Source organism: Rissa tridactyla, chromosome 3, assembly GCF_028500815.1.
Source record: "Rissa tridactyla isolate bRisTri1 chromosome 3, bRisTri1.patW.cur.20221130, whole genome shotgun sequence".
NCBI classification, from domain to species: domain Eukaryota; kingdom Metazoa; phylum Chordata; class Aves; order Charadriiformes; family Laridae; genus Rissa; species Rissa tridactyla.
In genome coordinates, this window is record NC_071468.1 from 19,627,955 (window position 1) to 19,648,646 (window position 20,692).

The 20,692-nt window shown below is 37.1% G+C and overlaps 1 protein-coding gene across 8 annotated transcripts in view; it reads right to left on the bottom strand.

Annotated features, from left to right (window-relative positions):
• The window catches only part of WDPCP (WD repeat containing planar cell polarity effector), a 156,788-nt gene that overhangs the window by 71,802 nt on the left and 64,294 nt on the right, over positions 1-20,692 (bottom strand). For all 8 annotated transcript variants that reach the window (XM_054194449.1, XM_054194454.1, XM_054194447.1 and 5 more), the window contains 4 exons: positions 19,363-19,477; positions 15,850-15,983; positions 11,212-11,403; positions 1,887-2,496 (listed from right to left, as the gene is read on the bottom strand). In XM_054194449.1, the coding sequence (XP_054050424.1) occupies positions 1,887-2,496; positions 11,212-11,403; positions 15,850-15,983; positions 19,363-19,477 (1,051 nt within the window). The remainder of the gene's footprint in view (positions 1-1,886; positions 2,497-11,211; positions 11,404-15,849; positions 15,984-19,362; positions 19,478-20,692) is intronic.

Consider the following 20,692-nt stretch of genomic DNA (forward strand, 5'->3'; position numbering starts at 1 on the left):
ACTTTCAGCTGTAGAGGTCAACATCTTCCCATTTGGATGCTTGACTTCTCCTGGGTGGTGCGCTTCCAGGCAACCTGCTTGGGAAAAAGAGGTGACAGCCAACTCACTGCCTAATTGATTTAGGAACGGTGCCCAGGGAGACAGTCCAATTAAGTTTACAAGCTGCCAATTAGCAGGAAAGGCCTCTAAATCCCTGCACTGAGAGCCTGCTTGCCTTCATAAGAACATAAATGTACTAAAGATAGCAAGGGGAAAGCTGTGCTTTCTGGAAAGGTGTTGTGAGAAAACCCCACAAGGGAGGACTGAAGAAAAGCAAGGTAGATGTGGGTAGAGTGCCTTCTGCTTCACAGGTAAGAGGTAATTTAGAGGGTTTTTTTTTATGGCCAACATGCACAAAAACATCAAATAGCTGTTATAATTAGTGTTGTGGTGTACTCTGCAGCTATTAAACCTGTCGTTGAACATAATGCAGCCGAATTATCTCAAAAAAAATGATAACTTGTAAACAGTTTTTTAACAGTTTTTTTGGATAACAGTAATAATCTGGATCGGCTCTTTTAAAACTATACAGCTGTAAGTCAATCCAACATTTCTGTTGCTAACATCCTATTATATTAATTTACCTTTTTGCAGTGGCATACTTAGTTAAGTTTTTTAAATTCAGTTTTTCAAATGTTTAGGTCTGCAGTACTTTTAGACAGGATTTTCCCCCACAAAACCACATGCATGTCTCAATAAGTAAAGAAAGAAAGTAGATTTTCAAACCTTATTGTCACCTAGGTTCTTTTTTGGTTTGTTTGTTTTTTTAAAAAAGGCTTCTTCCTAATCTCAGTAGCTTTATACAAATGAATCATAAAAAACTCCTGTGAAGATTCACAAAGGCGATCCTGTTTCCTTGGACAGACAATGGGCAAAATGCTGAAATTTCCCAGGATGAGTATATTCGACATGGTTGTCTGCTCTGCTGAAACACTGGCTTGGTAGTCAGAAGATTTAAGCATGATTGTTTTTTTAGCTCTCACAGTGGGTTTGCCCCACTGTAACTTGCCTGCCTTGAATGGAATGAATACAGTTCTCACTGATGAGCAACTGCAGGGGTTTTATTCTCGGTTCAGTCACTGACTCGTGTAACTCTCGGAAAGCTTTTAGCTTTCCTTTACTGCTTCTTGTTATTCTGTTTGTAAAATAAAGACAGTTATGGTTTTACTCTCTTAAAGTCTCCTTACACCTAAACTGAGAAGTGGTATATAAATTCTAAAATTAGTATTATTACTCCTTTTATTCACAGCTCTTGGCCAATTAATTTAGAGACCAAACTTCTGTGAAGGTTAAGAAAACCTTCCTTCTTGTGTGAAAAGTCTTCAAGGAAAGAAATGGTATAATTTCATGTACAGAATTCAGGAAGAACAGTGTACCGGGACAAACGCACATTGTAATGGAAAGGAGAGTTGCATCATACACACAAAAAATAACTTAGGAAAGAAAATGGCATTACTATTGTATTGTTAAATATAGCTTATTTTAGCTTGTTAGGGGTATTACTACAGAATGAATACAATTCCTAAAAAATACTACATAATAAAAGGGTTTTCGATATGAGAAATTGTTATGCTTTATTAGGGTAGCAGGGAACATAAGGGAACCCTGATCCAACAACAGATCAGTGTCCTATTCTGTCAGACCTCATATGAAAAGATACTAAGTAATTGTGAAACATAATTAACTCCTTGGTTCACATCTTCACTTATCATTGGGACTATGTGTTTTTAAGGCTATGGTCCCATATATCTAAAATGAGGCTGTTGCTTTCAAATTACAAAAAAACTTGTGAGGTACAGATGTTTCCTTGAGAGCTCAGGGTTCAATAGATGCGCTCAGTAACTTACTAAGTTTAAAGTGAAGTACTCCTAGGGGTCCTTTGTCGAATCTAACCAACAAAAGATCATGAATATCTGAGCTCTCAGCGCTGGCAGATGCAACTTGAGGAGCAGCCCACTGGATCTGGATGAGGCTGCTAGGCATGTCAAAGTGTTTACTGAATTGCAGAGTTGCCTCAGGTGAATAGTCTTGTGCCAAGAGCTGAATTTTAATTGGGGACAGTGCCGTGTCAAAAAGTTGCAGCTCCCCTTGAGAGCTGCCAACCATGAATATGGCTCCAGAAGGGTGGTAGGTTATTGAAACAGGCAGCAGCTCTGCTTGAGCTAACAGAGTTGCTTGGTTGTAGGCTTCATACAGAATTATCGAGGAATCTTCACAACCCAGGACTAGTTTGTCTTCTGTAGCGTCTCTGCAACAGCTGATGGCCTTGGAGCGTAGTGGTATTCGGGTGACGGCCGCACACTGAATTTTGTTCCTAACACACTTGTAGACGCAGCTGTCAGCCATGGGCTCTTTGTCTGCAGAGACGGAGTGCTCTACTGTGTAAACCTGATAAGGCTGATTAGTGCTGAACCTAGCATCGAGTGGGTCCCATTCGGTACGGACATAACTCAGAACCTGAAAAAAAATCCAAAACGTTTTGGTCGTCATTTGGAACAATTCATTCTTACTTTGATGATTTAAAAAGCAGACTACTGCAAATGTGTTTTCTTATGGGTCAGTAAGCTAAAAAAATATGCATTTTAGAAATGGAATTGTAAAATCTACTTGTTTAGCTTTGAAAAGCTTAATTCCTTTGATTAAAAAACTCTGCAATACAGTTTGAGCCATATTTGTTTGTCCAGAGTATACAACAAGTTAGTGAAATAGAAGACAAAAGAGGGGATGGTCCTAGCAGTGTTGGTAAGAGGAGAAATGAGCAGCTGACTGACATAAAAGAATAACTGATTATTCACAAGTGAGGTGGGGGAGAAATCCCCAAATTTCTGGGAAAATTTATAATAGATTACTCTGAGCATCACACCTAGAGTATTTTTGATCATTTGCTGTGGGCCATGGTAACAGAAAATATTACACTGTAGTGGTAGAAACAACGGCATGTTTAAACAATGTGTAGTATACCATTGCCAAATGAGTAGGTGGTAGATGTTCTTTGGTACCATATAGCTTTAGAGGTAGAATAAACGAATTTGTGACAGCAGAAAAGGGGGACCACTTTAGGGGTACTTCTTCCAGTTGAATGAACTGGAAGAAGAACACAAAAGCAGAATATGATACAAAGCCAGCAGCTGGCACAGAGCAAGAATTTCTAGTGTGGAAACATGGGAAATACCACAAAGTGATGGAGGCAACTGTGGAGTTCAATGAAGATTCATGTCCTACAGTATGTGGGTTTGAGCAAGACTATCATACAGGACTCAAGCAGGAAAAGTGTGGGAGAAGTACCAGCTGTAAAAAAAGTTCCAAATCGGCTTCTGAAAAGCTATTTCTCTGAAAGAGAGAGAAAATTAATGTCTCTAGAAGAATGAGAGTAGTAGAAGTCAGTCAGAAACTTGCTGGTGTTTGTTCATGCAGAAATAAAGAATGAAAGGAAAATGTCAAACTGAGCCAAACCCCACCCTCAGGTATACCCATAGCATTCTTCACACTGTAAACTAAAGCTGCTGACCTGCCACTGATTTTGGAAGCCCCTTCTTTTGAGTCCAGATGGTATGCAAGTACCATTTACACAGAAAGGGGTAACAAATGTGATTAAAAGGCAGAGAGAGGGTGAGGGAGGAAGTTTGGAAATTTCAGGTTGAAAACAGAAATGTACACATAATGTTAAAGCAGTTTCAAGTTGATTTCCCCAGATCACACGACCAACTGAACGTATAATTTAGCCTTTCATCCTGCAAAGCAGGAGAATAAGAAATTAAGATTTTTTTTTTTTTGGCATACCACCCATTACTTCAGAAGCAACTGATGAATTTATAAACAAGTTATTCGGGATGTTGATCAGACTGATTAGGATGTTTTGTTCAGACAGTTTATTTATTTTGTCAGCAAAAGGGCTTCTCATTGAAAAGAGAGAAAAAAGGGTTACTGCAATTCCGTGGAGCTGCTGATTAATACAAAAGTCTTAGCTAGTTTAAGGTGAGTAGTTATGAGCATATAACTGTTTAACACAAAAGTATGTTTTTGTGTTAAATGCATCCAACTTGTGAAAACCAGGTAAACTGCTTTCAATGAAGAGTAGTGATCAATGAAAATACATACCAAAAAGGGGAAATAAAAGATTAAATTACTCATGTACTCTGAAAAACTTTTTCTCTTCTCCACCATTCCCTCACCAATGACTTAGCCTCTGCAACTAGTCACTTACACCCACAAAATGTGAAGTTGGCTACTGTGGAGATGTTAGAACTGCTGAGATGTGTAGCTTATTAAGGTGTTAAATTGCAAAGCAAGGAAACCCTTAAAAGAGGTTATTGTGGACAAAGGATTACTGTGACCACAGAGCTCTGTAACCCCAAATAAAGGCAAGGTGAAGTGTTATTATTTGTTCTGCAGGTTTCCCTAAGAGTGTATATAGAGACGCAGGTAGCTGCCTTTCAAATATGTGAAACAGAAATCTTGCCCAAGCAAGTCTTCAAAGCTTCCATAACTTCGGTGAAATGAGCCTTGAGGCCCTCTGGGACTCAGGTTTCTGTCTTCCCGTGGCAGGTTTCAATGCACTGTGTTATTCATATACATATTTTGATCCAAAACCAGCGTTCCTCTCTGGACATCTCCTCATAAGCTACAAGAAAAGTCATGAAGAGCCACACAATAATCAAGCCTATGAGAGATGAAAGACTGAAGAATGAAGTTTAAGACAATAGAGAAGAAAACAGGTGAAAAATATATTTTAGAACTCCATAGGAGTGACTGCTGGAAAACAGCAATGGAAATAGTCACTGTAAAGTAAACGTTGCCATCTGATCATTTGAGACTCAGCAATCAAATTAATAATTAATAATTTTGTTCCAATTAATAATTTTGTTCCGCCTTGTTAGAGCAGAATTGGGACAAAATGTTGCTCACCACTTCAAATTTAAAAGAAAGCACAGTCTTATATTTTGGAAGGCTAATTTAATGAGCCTTGAGATGAGAAGTTTCCTAGCTTCACATAATTTTGAGAGCAGATCCTTGAAATGAAGTCTAGGGTAGGGCTGGTTGCTGCATAGAACCCAATTCTAAACTAGGGGAAAGTTCCTGCGAGGAGAGAAAGACCATTTGCTGCATTTCAAAACAGAAGTTATGACATAATGTTTAAACAAATGAGGCTTAAAGGAAACTTTTGTAGACACTGCTGTTCACATTCTGGCTGAAAACAAGAGAAACATTTCTCCTTAGATTGGAACAGATAAGCTGCTTCTCATGCATCAGTGGCCTCATGTGCCTCTTGGAGGAAGAGTACCAAGCCGAGAGACCTCTTTGTTCTGGTTTCCAACTTTGCTGAATGTAACTGGTATTTGGCACTCTGAAGGGGAAAAAAATGGATATTCTCTTTCATCTGAGAGGGAAGATTTGAGTTTCTCTGTCAGAAGTGACTTTTATTATTAATTCTTCATGCCACTAACCAGAAAACAAAAGCAGAGAGAGATACAGCTACAAAACCATATTAATAAGGCTAAGATAATGCTTTTGAAAAATAAGAAGTCTAACAATCAAAACATCTTTTTTTTTTTCCCAAGAAGATGGTATTCCATTACCCGCCAATTGTTTTTCTATCTGGTAAGTAGTGACATGCCAGTAAATGTAGTGCACATAGTGCTTTAGCAGTCCATTTAAGGGAAGCCGCTGGGATTCCTTCCTGGTGAGCCGTACTTCTGTAGAACCCTGAGGGGGAACATTAAAACAGCAACATATCTTGAAGTTAACCAAACATTTGTTTTGGGAATGGGAAGGCAAAAGCTGGAGGAATTGCCCAGAAGTGGGTAGGACAACTGCAGGATTTGCAGAGGAGGGGACAGGGCAGCGGATCTAAAAAGACAGAGTTGTAATATCACATGGCGGGGTGTTCAATCCCATTCAACGTTAAGTGCTTTCCATAAATCCTGGAACTAAGCAGTTAGCCTTGAATCTGAAGGGAAGATTTCTGGAAGAACTTTGCACAAAGTAAAACCAATTACTTTCTGTAAAATAAATAAATAAATAAAATTTTTAATAAAAAGTAAAAGTCCTTTTTAGTTTCGTGACATCTATGCTACAAAAATATAATAAATTTATTTAAATACTATCCACATAATTTATGCATATTTCTCTTAATAATGTGGCAATCATGCACCATTACTGCACTTTTATATTGTTTCCCCCTTGCAGTACTGGCCGACGCTCTGCACCCGCTAATCAGCAGAACGAGGGATACTAGACAGCTCAGGTTCTCAGATCCTAGAGTCAGAAATCGTAACAATCCAAGTGAAGGAATCTGTTAATCTTTGTAAATAAGGGGCCTGAATTATGCCAGCTGAAATATTTTCTTTCATTTTATGTTTGAAAGAAATATTAGACTAGCTCGTGTGGGCAGTATCACTCTTCTCAGTGCAAATCTTTGAACGCTTCATATTGAAGTATTTTGCATAGAGTGCTGGGAAAGGATAAAGTCCACATATCAAAACAAATAAGAGTTTTAACCAGTAGTTCTTAAGCAGAAAATTGGCTTACCAGGCAGATAAAAAAAAGAAAACAAAAGAAACAGAGAAATAAGCTTGCTGTGACTGAATTGTGTGTCTTTCAGATGGGAAAAATGTTTGATTTATTTTATGGGTGTTAAAAAAATGCTTATTTAATTTCACACAGTGAGGCTCCAAATAACAACAAACACTTTAATTAGAAATGTAGAGTGGGAAGTGTAGTGCACACTAGAGTAAAATAGCTTTAAATACAGCACTGTGAAGATGGAAGAAAAAAACCCACTCCTATTTTTAAACATTTCTAAAATAAAAATGCAAGGCTCCTACTCTAGGTTACTTATTTGCCTGCATTGTATTTACAGTCCCACATGCAATCTTAGATCTTCAGCCAACATTTATTCTTATTTTATTTCAAAATTTATCAGCATCATCTTTATCCCATATTATTCATTGAACTTTTAACCCAACGTGACATCAAGGATTTTGCATTCTTTGCTCTATGTGTGTGAGAGGTATTTCAGCTATTCAGTCACACACCGTAGACGGTTTTCTGAGTGCTACAGTAATTGTAGGAGAGTTCACTCCTAAAAGATCTGCTGTGTTTATTTCACGAGTTTGAGGCACAATGTGGAAGCAATAACTATTAAATATTGTCTCTTGGGAGAAAGAAAAATAATAATTCTCTCTCAGGCAAATTATTTTTTCCACAAGATTGAAATATAATTTCAGTCATTCACACTAGCACTAAATGGAGTGAAAATAAACATGGCAAAGACAAATGCAAAGTACTACAGTAACTAAGCCCTGGCATCATCACCTCCTGTTAATTTATGTTTGCAGAATAAAGTTCGTGTTGATTTTAACATGACTTTCTCTCAAAGCGTTTAATCCAAGGATGATTTCACATCAGATCCTATTTATTCATAGCAAATTGTTTGAAATGATTTCTGGAAGATTCCTCTTCTGGTTTTGAAATCAAAATACCAGCATTATCTCCACAGGGAGACAATTTAAATAACATCCTTGATTATTGGTACTTTAAGATAGAAGAAACAAACAAACCCCAAATAATTAAATAAATAAATTGGAGAATGGATGAGTTTACCAGAGGAAACCAATGCCTGCAAGAAAGCAGACAAAGGTGCAACAGACAAACAGTCCTGCAGCAACACGAGTGGATGCACATAAACATATACTGCACACTGAAGCAAAGTCCTATGTTAAACAGAAAAGCACTTTTCTTTCTTCAGGGGAGGACTCCTCACCAAATCCTATAGCATTTAACATAGTAAACACTGATCTCAGGAAAAAAAAAATAACGACGGGAGTAAAAAAAGCCAAGATTTGCAAGGAAAGAGTAGTTTCTGTTTTTAGAAGAATAATGTCTACCTTTAGCCTTAATAGTAGCAAATGTTAAAACATAAAGCCACAGAGCACAGTTCCAATCACATTTACAGTGTATTTAAAATGTAAAATATATTTCCCCCATGAAGTTGAAAAGCTGCTTAAGTATACAATACCCCAAACACTGTATGTGCAATGGGAATCATCCCACTGCAGAACGCGTAGTTACAGGACAGCTTCATGACGAGGGGTTGAGTTGCCTTGTCCCAAAGCTATTCTTGTCCTAATAAGCACTCTGCTGGTAGCCAGCAAATAGCACTTGGAAAATTCTTCCAGGGAGGAGGTAGTACCACCTAAGTGCCCCATTTCCCTTTGCTTTGCCACAGCAATGGGAGTGTCAGGAGCTGGCACCAAGGTTCTGCAGAATGGCTGTGGGCAGAACCCGTTCATTTCCTCAGACTTGGTTTACTTTTTCATAAAGCCAATATACCAAACAGCTCTTTATGGGCTAGACACTCAGCAAGTCCTATTTTTCTCTTAATTCTAGATAATAATGCTGTTTTATCCAAGCAATACTATTTTATAGTAGTAGTACTATTTTACTACATCTCTTTTTGATACACACTCCAAACAATCAGTTCATGCTTCTCATTCTTTTTCTATTGACAATAATGATTTACTGGGAGAAAATTGATATTATTGGTCAAATACGATAAATATGGATTTACTTTCATGCATAACAATAGCATGTTATGTTTTTATTCCAGGTCTATACCTGAAGAACACTACAAATGGTAAAGGAGCAGCAGCAAAGAGAGGCAAATAAGCATGCTTACAGATATACTGCGTTTTTGTGGTATTTGATCTAGAAAGTAACTGTTTAGAAGCCGTCTAGAAATGCTAACTACATTTTTGCTCATATTAAGCTATCAAATGACCCTCAGAAATTAAAGGTGTTAAGTTGAAGTTCCCCTCCAAGACTGTGCAAGTGGAAAATGTACATCATTAAATTGCAGATTTGGGGTTGATGCTGCTTCTAGAGCTGCTGGGTTACGGCATCCCCCAATCCATGCACGGGAATTTAACTACTGCCCATAAGGAGCTCTAGAGAAATCAAGAAAAAAAATCCCCAACAAACAGTACCATAGGTTACACATCGTGGATACACAGGGGAAGCCTATAGGTAGAGTGTCTTGAGCCTTACACAGCAGCCCACTCAGCATCCAGGAGACTAGTACACAGAAAGACTAACTGGCAACCAGCAAGACAATTTGTTATCTATATATGACTAATTTTTCCATAGCCCTGGCATAGTCCTTGGTATTTTATTGACAAATACAGGAAAAGAAATTTCATCCAAAGATCTTAGAATTCAGACAGACAAGTACAGTCAAAGAATCAGAAAAGAGAAAGCAACTGAACAGTTAAATTTGTCAGTTTGGCGTTTAAAAATAATTTTCTTATATTTATATTACTATATGGGCTAAATTAAAAGGATTATGAGTTTAGGCCTAAAGGCTCAGTGAATGCTTATTATGATTATTGTGTTAAGCACCAGTGATGTGCTTGGGACTATACTAGACAGCCTCAGCCCTGGGCAATTTAGAGTCTAAACCAGAAAAGGATAAAACAAGGTGTATTGAAAAATGCAGAGCAATGCTGTAATTTGTAAATTTCCCTACAATATATAAAATGAAACGGCGAAAGCTTTAAACGGACAGGGTGGTTTCTGTGAATTTCTTAAAAGAAACAAGTCTCTCAAAAACGCCTCAGAAAAGAGAGATTGTAAACTGCTATGTTGGCATTAGGGAGTTTTCTGAAGACGTGGGAAGGAAAGAAAAGGCGTGGGAATGTCGCCGTCAGAACCTGGACGTACGGAAGTCATGGTAGAGAAACAAGGTCTGAAATGTTAGTAGGGTGAAGTTTCATAATATCAAACTGGCACAGGGACTAGGCTTAAAAAAACTTACAAAGAACAGAGGCAGGTTTTAGCTACCAGAGTAATTTTTATAAGCGATTGGGCATAGCTGCAGGGGGAATTGAGAACTGCAGGTGTGTATCCGGCAGAGGAGAGAGACGAGTCAAAGATGACCGCTAGTGGAGAGAGGTCAATTGAAAAGAAGCAAAGAAGGCAGAACTGGAGGTAATTTAAACTTAAATTCTGCAGTGACTAATGGCTGAAATAAGAAAGAAAAGCAGTCTCAACTACCTTTTCTCTTTTGCTTTCAATATATAGAAAATCCCAAGGGAAAAAAAACCTCACTGAAATTAATATTAGTTATCAAAGTAATAATTCTGAGACATTAAAACATTTACATCTTCCCTAATTAAAGAGAACAGGATGTTGTTTATAAGAGCAGCTTATTCTTAAAAGTGTTACTTAGGGTTTTTCCCTACAGGCAAATAGTCTGTAACAGCTACTCCAGAATAGCTATTCCACAGCTGATCCTCAAGTTTGTGCCCTTCTCCCGCAGTCAGTGCCTTTTTAGTCCGTATCAGTAGCGTCTTAAGCTAAACTGAAAATAAAACTTCAAATACGGGAGCATCTATACAAGATGCTAGTCCAGAACAGCTTTTACATTTTAAATTCAGCCTCCAGTTCTTCTCAGAGTACTGCCCAGATAGCTTCATTTTTAAGTTTTTACCTAACATAAGAAACTGGATTCAGATATTCTTAAGTAGATGAAATAAAAATGAAAGAGATGAAATGGAAAGATCTGCCTAAAAAGGTAAGGTAAGGAAGCGCCAGGAAGAGGGTCAGCTTGTAGCCCTGTTCTAACTTGCAGCTTACGTTCCCACCTGTAGATGGGGAATTTTGACTTTTTCTTTAAGAAAAAAATTGGTCCCTGATTTGATCAATACTTATAGCAACAATTTACACAGCATCTGGGTGTAGCTAAAATTTGATAATAAACCACTTAAAATAGACGAAAAATGCCTATCAGTTAACATCGCAGACAATGTAAAACAATTGCATTAGACAAGCATGCACCAGCTACAGTTTCTAAGTCAGATTAGAGTTTGATAGTGGAATTCTGACACTCCTACTTTCAGTGTCAGCAGCTCCAAAGCTATGCCATTATAAAGACCTTACTTCCTTGCTACATTTCTCAGATTGCTAGTTTGATGTGAAAATAGTAAACACACTAAATAAGGTGTTTTTTTTCATTAAATAACAAACCTTTGTTTTTAAGATTAGAATGGCTGATCTTCCTTTCTTATGTTTTTATCACATCTGTTCTTCATATCTACCTGAATATGCATTTCAGTTGAGCAGTTATTTCTTTAGCAAATCCAAAAAATCAGATAACAAGAGAGTTCAGCACTTTACCTCCAATTTGCCATGTGCACAGCCTAATAGCAATAGGTTGGCTCTGTCCCTCTCACAGGAAATAGGAGACCAAGGCCATGCTCCATCACTAGTTGCTGACCACCAGCAAATGACCATATCTTGCATACAGTTAATTGCCAGGTGACGTTTCATCCTTCTACCTTCTGGTCCAAGTATATCAATGTAAGATATCTGATGGAAGAAAAAAAATGCAGGAAATGTTTGAGGTGATAAAATAGCATAGTAGGAGCAATTGGGAGCATTTACTTTGGATGTGTGAAAGAGAATGTATATATATACACAGAGGACTGCGTACATATATCTTCATATAGGCTGTCTGTAAATGTAAAAAATATCTCCTCAGACAGAAAAAGACATGCTCACACTTTTATCTATGGGGAGGGGATTGGGAAGGAAAGGAATGTGAGTTAAGAAGGAATTTACTGCAATGACTCCAATCAATACCAAAATGTACAGTCATGGTTGCTTGACAGCATCGACCTACACATAGGATTTAAGCTTAGCCATATTAAATGACAAGTTCTGCAAAGCTGACCAGGGAGCTAAGGCTAGTGTTTAAGACATAATCAAATATTAAATATATTCTACAGTGTTTGAGCAAACATGTATCTTCCTTCTCCCTCCCTAAATTAAGGAATCCAGATACAAGCATCCGCTTTGCAAGAGAATATATACTTTTCTGCATAATGTGGATGAGCTACAGCATCATGCGTAAAGTTTATGCAGCTCCTGAGAATTGTGCCTCTTTCTCAGGAAGGATTTGTGGAATTTATTATTCAAACTCTGTTATTTTGGAGCATGGTTATTTGAAAACATGAGCAGTGCACCATCTGGGTGACACATGCCAAGGAAATATAGATTGCACCGCATTTCTGCTTAAGGAATTAATGGAAGGTTGATAGCTAGGGGAAAAAAAAACTATCTTGCCATTGCTGGTCAGCAATAATCGAACCACTTTCTGGGGATTAAGCGCATGGCTAAGCCTACTGGACCAGACACTAGCAAAGGGCAGGGGGTCTTCTTATCAGAGAAATGCTTCTGGAGCCAGTCTCACTACATGACAGATTGCTTTCATATTCCTGTCTGCAAGGCAACAAAGGATGGCAGTAATGCGATAATGCCAGAGTGCAATGGGTGTTAAGAACCCGTTGCATTTATGTATTGTATTTAGTAAATAATCAGGCTCATCCAAATTGTGATCTCACCACTCAACCAAGGCCATTAAAATCAAGGTTAATGCTTTAATAATCCTCTGCTGTTTTTTATATGGTCAAAAAGAACCCTTTTCTATTTGCATGGTCATAATATTATTGACCTCTTCATCCCCTGAATACACATCAAAAGGAACTGAAATCAAAGTAATTACCAATGTTGTTCTCTCGTGGTAAACATTTAACTCCTTGTACTGTCTCCTCCTTCAGTAAATTGAAATGGATTAAAAAAAGCACAGATGGGAAAAACTTGCAAAAGGTCAATATTTTCAGACTATCCTGTGTTTTACTTGTCAAAATACTCTTTAGAAGTGTAAAGATAAAACATACATAAAAGTTAACAGGTAGCTGATACTTGAATGAAAACTACATATAAATAGTTAATTTGGTGGCAACACATCTATTAGGATGGGAAAATGCAAATACTTTCACAGATATTAATTAGTGCTGTATTGCAGTGTTAACTGTTCACAACAATTTCACATGTAATAACAGCCACAAATCTTTTGTAAACCTCTACATCTTGCAATAGACATGGCACTCTCAAACATGGACTAATGCCAGTGAGAACAGACAAATGATAACAGTTGGTTTTATATTTTGCTGGTCTTCAAGACTGTAGCGATTCATACAATAAGTCTCCCTTTCTTTTTTTCAAAGTGTAAATAAAATCCAAGGTGGCGTCGTTTAGAAAGGAAGAGGATAAAGAAAATAATTCTTCCATTTAGGTATGTAATTGTGTAAAAAAACCAACTTTTGGATAAATATCACACTGTGAGGAGGAAAGCACGGTTGACTTATTATTATTATTATTAATAACACTCTGGCAGCCCAGTACTGCCTAGAGTTCCCTGCCAATTTTGCCCACCATGAGGCTGGACAGCGAGCAATGTGAAGTTGCTTCTGTCCAGGTACCAAAGAAATTACAATGTAAATATGACAGAAATTTAATTATATCTTTACATATGACTGGAAGCAAGCATTTTTTTAGAAATGGGAATTTAAACCCAAATGCTACCTATATTTCTCAAGGCTACACCAAACGTCAGAGGCAGAGATGAAGGCTACACTCAAATTTTCTGAATCTTAGCTCCGTATTTTAATCCCGTGGTAGTTTTATACCAGTGCAAGCTACCTTTTAATTCAATTTCTCTTGGAAAAAAAAGCCAACACTAAGGAACTGTTTTTTCTAAAGCTGTATTGTTGCAAGTTTGCACATTTGCAATTGAGGACCATCTTTTGTTTCTTTTGTTACTACTGATAGTGACACTAGTGTTGACTGTGTCTGTGATCTTTTAGCTTTTGTAATTTTGACCAAAAGCAGCCATAAAGAACTCTAATTCAATGCAGAGAGCTGACATAATATTATTGCAGTAGTGAATAATACTTTCTGCTGGCTCACACTGGTGCAATTTTGAAGATAATAAAAATTATATTTAGCTGCCTAACTAGCAAGCTTCACACAAAAGAACATTCAATTAAAAAATGCAAATGCCTTTTTTTGGTTGGCAAGGAAATAATCCATAGTGATTCCCACTGATTTCAAGAGAAAGCAAAGTTAACATTGAACATGGAGGCGTTTCTAGAAGCTCCGCTGTGTCAGCAAAGAACTGAACATAACAACCCTATTAACGAGTACAGCAGATATTTCTGGTTTCCTAGGGCAGAGAGAGTTTTCTATGCATTAGGCTTTCCTTCTTTCCCAAGAAAAAAAAGCCATAACCATGAGATCCAAAATGTGCCCAGCAATACCCAGAATGAAAATACATTTTCTAAACATAAATTAAGTAAGGAGCTATGGCCCTCACAATTAAATGATGAAGGCAGACTTCAGCTCACCATAGCTTCTTCATTAAAGTTTAGAGCTATTAAAAAAAAAACCAACCCATACCACACACTACCCTTACCTCTAAAGCATAACCTTAACAAACGCCATAGGCCAGGCACAAGCACACATAATTTTCAAGTAAACTACGTATCAGCTCAGTTCCTGGTGAACAGTGAACTGTCTCAAATCCACGTTATAGAGGTTGGATCAATCTCGCAAACACAAGTCATTGCTGAAAAGAGGCCCTGAACTGAAACAGCCTGGAAAATGTATTAGATATTCATCCTAGCAGAAAGTATTTCTACCAAGCAAGTTAAAATGTAATATGGCAAAACTTAAATTAAACACATCCTTAAAAAGCTTGCCTTGCAGATGCAAACTCCCTTATGTGAGGAAGCAAATTACTGAGGGGTTGTCAAGGGGAAAATATTTACTAGTAGAAGATTGTTTTCCTTAATATTTATCCAGTCTGAAATAAACACAAAGTCTCCCTTTTGCTTACTACATCTTTCTACCTTTCTTGGGCACAGGCTTGTTTCTTCTTCATTCTTGCAGTGAATTGTATGCAGCCCCCTTCCTACTCTGCCTGTTCAAAATTAATTGCCTTTGGCTGATTATTTTTTCATGCTGTTGTAGCACCAAGCGCTTCCACCTACGGTCAGCCACTGCGCTGATGTCAAAGAGCTGATGGTCGAAATAAGTTATGTCTACACAGCCCAATCCACCCAAGACGTGGTGTAATTCAGTTTGAGATGAGCTGGTTTCTACTGACATCCAAAGTGGCTATTTTAAAGCCAGTTCAGCTATCTCGAGACTACCTTTCAGCTACTGCCACACATAAAGGGCTGGAATAAAGGAGTATTTTGATCTTCACTGTGCACATAGTGAATTGAGATACAGAGGCACCAAGTCACTCGCCTAAGGTCACAAACATAGTTTGTCAGTGGCGAGAAACTCAGCTTCTGTATCTTGAGTCCTAGCTCAGTGGCTTAATTGTAAAACCAACTCTCCCAACAACACGATTACTGTAACTAGAGGGAAAATTAAGATTTCTCCAAAGAATTATAACAGTCTTGGAGCTCAGACAGATGACTGAATTATCATAACTTTATGAGTTTGTGTATATCAGCTGAGCCATAGTAATTGACCATGCGTACATTTTCAGCCCACAGCAAACAAGAGGTAAAACACATTACCTTAAATCTTTTACACTGAGGTTTACCATTACAGATTTTGCTTCATGCTTGTTAGATGCTGAGAATGTGCAAAGGGTCAGTTACTGCTGCTCAACAGACACAAGGTAATCTGTTAAGCAGGGGTAACTCAACTGTGTGTCTGAGCCCTTAACCTAAGTACAGTACAAAATTGGATCCCTCTTGGCACAGTATTTTATTCATTAACTCAGAATGCCATGTAATTTTTTTTTTACTTTTCAATAACTGCCGTTTTTGAAATTTGAGCTGTTCTGATCAGTTATATAAAGGTTTGCAACTTATACTGCTATAGGATATCAGCAAGCACCAGTGATTCACAATGTAAAGCTACTGCAGTATTTACAGTCACCATTGACAGCTATACCTTAAAGTCCAAACAAGAGAGTTTTTCCAGTCTTTTGTTTACATCAGGAGAATCCATCTTCTTTGTAAACTGAATAAAGCAGAGTTGGTTATGGTCCTCAAATGACAAGATGATGAAATTGTCTGTAAGAACAGCTGAAAAAACAAATAAAAATTGTCACCACTGTAATACCTGTTTCTAGTAACAAAACACATTACTGAACCCTCCGCTGAGACGTTGCAAAAAGCAATTTTTTCAAGACAGTGTCTTAAATATTACACTGAAGCCTCTGTAATCTCCTAAAAGACATCAATGCGTCATCCTGCCAGGACCTTCTTGGAAATGAGAAATAAAGCCTAGGGAGTACTCTGATTACATAAACCTGAATAAATTATCTCATACCAAGTTACCACTACATTCAAATACATGTTTTATGCCCTTCCACATTCATTTTCATCTCTGATCAATCTTCAATTTTATTTTTTTTTCTTATGGTAACATCCACCAGTATTTCAGAAATGCACCTAGTACAGCATTGCTCGTGTTAAGGATGATAAACGCCAATTAGTACTTGAGGCGTATCTGGTGTTTTGACATTGTAAGGTTCCAGGTGCTGCTGCAGACACGAAGGAGGCCGTTACATACAGGCTTACGCTTTAGAGGGTTTAGGAACTGGTTGAAAGGTTCACATGGGGCTACCCAAACAATACAGGTAACCAAGATGGAACAGACTCCCTTGGAGTCTGGAAAAGTGCAGTGGAATCCCCACTGTTATCCTGAGGGGGTGCTAAACCAAAAGAGTTCATTGTAAAACTGAACAACTAATTTGACAATGAAAATTAGTTAGACAATAGCATCTAGGATTTTTCCCAAGTGTTATCCAGTTATTCAAGCAGTGCCCGTAGGTAACGAGATGTCTGAGAATGAAGTCAGTCATCAGGATAACTAGTACCAGATTGGGTAACTAGTACCAGATCACTGAAGAACTGTTGATGAGAATCAGGTTTAAAGTGAAGCTGGCCAGCTGTTTTCAGAAACTAAACTCGTGAACTTCTGCTAAAAGGGAAATGTCAAGGAAAGTGGAACCGTATTTAAAAACAAACCACCAAAATCCTGAACCCTAAAAAAGAAAAAAAATGCATTTGTGACTAATATCCTAGATTGTTACATGTATTTTATATATCCTTAGGTAGATTGACAGTATAGTCTTGCATATAAGCAGTGCAAACCAGCTACTCAGCTTTGCTTTGATTTAGTCTGATTTACAACCAGTTTGATTTTCCCATAGTCACGTACTGGCATAGCTCTGAAGTATCTGGTATGCAAATGCTAAAGGGTAAAGATTAAAGCCAAATAATTGCCTTTGAAATGTAACATTAGCACTACCTTTTAGGAAAAAAAAAAAAGAAATGGTGATAAAGTATTTGACAAGGTGAGTGAGAAGCTATAACTGAGATACTAAACACACACGAAAATTCAAAGCCACAGAGTACAGTATCCTCAATATGTACACAGTTAAAATATTTTGATACCCTCACAGATGTAGTTTACATTAAAGATGACCTACAGCACGCCTCAGATGCTTCTGAAATTTGTTTCAGCTGAAGGAAAGAAAGCAGGATTCGAGGATCCCTGTGCAGGTGTGAACGAGACCAGCAGTCGCCTGATTTTCAGTAGCCGTGGTTGTCTGGGGCAGGAAGACCTCAGTGCCGCAAAACAATTTAGAAAATAAGAACTACTATTTTCTTCTAGGAAAGCAATTTTTCTATAATTTCTAATTAAATTTATTTTTAAATTTTGCCTATAAATAATAGAAATCAGGACTTTATTAGAGGCAGGAGTATTATAAATGCAATCTTAATTCTGTATTTTGTGCACGTAATCTGACCTTTATTCCAAATGTTAAGAGGACATGCTACTGTGAGTTAGAATTACAACATTGCTTAAGTAAATTTGACAGATTGTAATCCTATCCATTTCTACATACGTACAATTGTTAAAATAAGAACTATTCTTTTTATACAGACTTCTTGTATTAAATATCAAATTTCTTTTGGCCAACTTTATAATCACAACCCTAATCCCAACCTAGATTTGGAAAGACATGCAATTATGTTGGATTAAAGCGAATTTATTCTAGGACAACATTATGTTGTGGTTTTCACATAAGGATAGTTCAGTATAAAAACTTGTATTTTGAACACTATTTGTGTGGGTAACAAAAAAACCCCTATATTTGCAATGACAGATATTGTGGGGTTTGCTTTTACTGAACAGAAGCAGTCCTGTTTTACCTTCAGACGTGGGTATCACCAAACAAGGAAGCTTAAGAAATGGAAGGCAAGATATGTATAATTTGATTATATATTATTTATTTATTTATTTAAAGACAGAGTATTCTAAATAACTTCTACAAACACCTTCAATTTGGGTATAACCTTAGCTTCCGTGCTTTCCTGCTTTTGTCACCTGAAATTATGAAATCGTCCTTCTGGAAACAGAGGGCAGAAAAATCTGAGATGGAATTAGTAATCTAGCAATTTAAGTGAAGAGTGAAAAAAAGGAGTCAAGACATTAAATGTTATTTTATACTCTCTGTAGTAGTTAGTTGATAAAAAAATGGGGTTAGGGTTATTTGTTTGGTTACTAAAGATTGTAATAACACAGTTATATTAATGTTATTTTTCAAGATTAAACTACAATATATTGATAAGAATCAGAAGGACATAGCATTGCAGCTTTCTTACATAACCAGGCCAATATTCAATAGATGCCTGGGTATGGAAGAAAATAAATCATTAAAGATCAAAGCTAAATCTAGCATATATTCTTATTAAAAGGACATAATTTGGGTCTACTTTTTAAGAATTTGGAAGATACTGCACATGTAATTTGGCTCGCACCGAAATTCCATATTTTTGATCATGCAGATGCCAAGATGCTGACACCTGGTTGGGTTCTCAGTGGAGCTCCATGTGCAGAGATACATTGAAAAAGCTACAGTTGTGCTATAAAGCTGTTGAAAACTGGTACATTTTCATAAGTTTTCTTCTTCATTAAACTAAAACTTAATTTTTAGCAGTCACTAGTTAATAAGAAAAGTCAGATTTTGGAAATCTAGAAACTAAATCAGAACACCTCCATGTAACTAATGTTATCCAGCCTTTTCTAATAAGTAAATATTTTAATAATAGCTATCCCATGTAACTAATCAGTTGGCAGATGTTTGGTTCTGTCCCATTTTTCCACTAATGAAATAAACATGACAAGTTCAAATGTCATGTTCTCAGTGATTAAAATGTGTAAGAAACTGAATTTTAGAAACCCATTCAGTATTTGACAAGCCTGAAAACTTTGATGTTAAATATTATTCTTAAAGTGTTCTCAGTCCTGAGGGTTGTAACTATGGCTTTACATGCAATTACTTGTTGTGTTTGCAAGTCCCCAGTGGCAATAATTAGTCTACCTGTTGATATACTGTTTCTCTACTCTATTGTTAATGCAGGCAATTGATTTGCACGTGGGTGTAATTACCATCACTGATGGTGTCGGAGATGAGCTTCCCCACCAGGGTCCTGTCAATCACCGCTTTCTCCAGCTGTGGCCCAGAAAGGCTTAGGGACACCAATATACCTGAGTGAAAGAGGAGCTAAATCCAAATAGTGAGAAAACAAGACATCAAGAATCATTAATAAAGTGAAACGTTCCAAGGTACATATTAGCAGCTGTCCATTACATAGCAATCTAATTTTCAAAATTACAAAAGAGACTTATCATTGATGTGAAGATGTCTTATAATGACTTTGAAAGCTTTTTCAATGAAAGGCAGAGGCGTAATATGACACTGGTACAGGAATTACAGTTGCTGAACACTTGAAGAAGATGTGTGCTAAGTCCCCAAATGTTGCAGAAAATGTATGGAATTAATTTGTTAAAAAGGGAGATCAAAATTCTGTCCTGAACAAGTAAAGGGATGACGCTGATCACTCCGTCATCCATGGACCATATAAAATAACTGTATAACCTGCATAAAAAAAAGCATATAAAGTTGGGCTTCATGTCATTTTATATTATTATCACAGATTACAACCAGCACCTTTTTGCAATCCTTGTTATTTTTGATCATTCATCTATTCTTTAATTTAAATAACAGTGTTCTACCACAGTGATAAATTTGTATACTCCTTGGCATAAGGTTGTAGATGTCTCTCTCAGAAAGCAGAAATTTAAACCATTGGACAGAATAGTCAGAGGCTTATTTCAGAGTTAACTGAATATTCCTGCCTAATTAATCTCAATTAAATGATACATATAATCTTGAAGGCTAAGTCACAGTACTTATCAGCTCCTTCTGATGCCGTATCTTGTATGAGAGAGAGAATGCTCAGTGGGAGGAGTCATGAAAACCAATTTTTTTTGCGTAATTAAATCATTACACCTAGTCATTTTCTGAATGTAACTATAACTGCAAAGAAATTCAGAAAATACAACCCATAAAGTTCCCTGCCCCATTGTGAGTTGACCTCACTTTGCCAAGTTACTCCAGTAGTAGGAGTATACGAAAAGCTTTATTAGAGAGATATTGTTTCCTTAATAAGATGGTAAAAGATAAAGTCAGGGGTTTATAAAAAAAAAAATTCTGACCACATTAATTGTTTAACTCATTGCCATTTCTACAGAAACACTGATGTAAAAACAGCAGAAAAAATCACTACTGTGACTTGGATCTTCACAGGCAGTACTGAAAACACAAGTGTATTTTAATTCATTTTCCAGTGCCGCATCTGTTCCTGCAAGCTGCCAGGCTAGATGGCCTCAGCATGTTAAAGAACTTTCAGGTCAGCTCTCATTCCTGCTATATAGC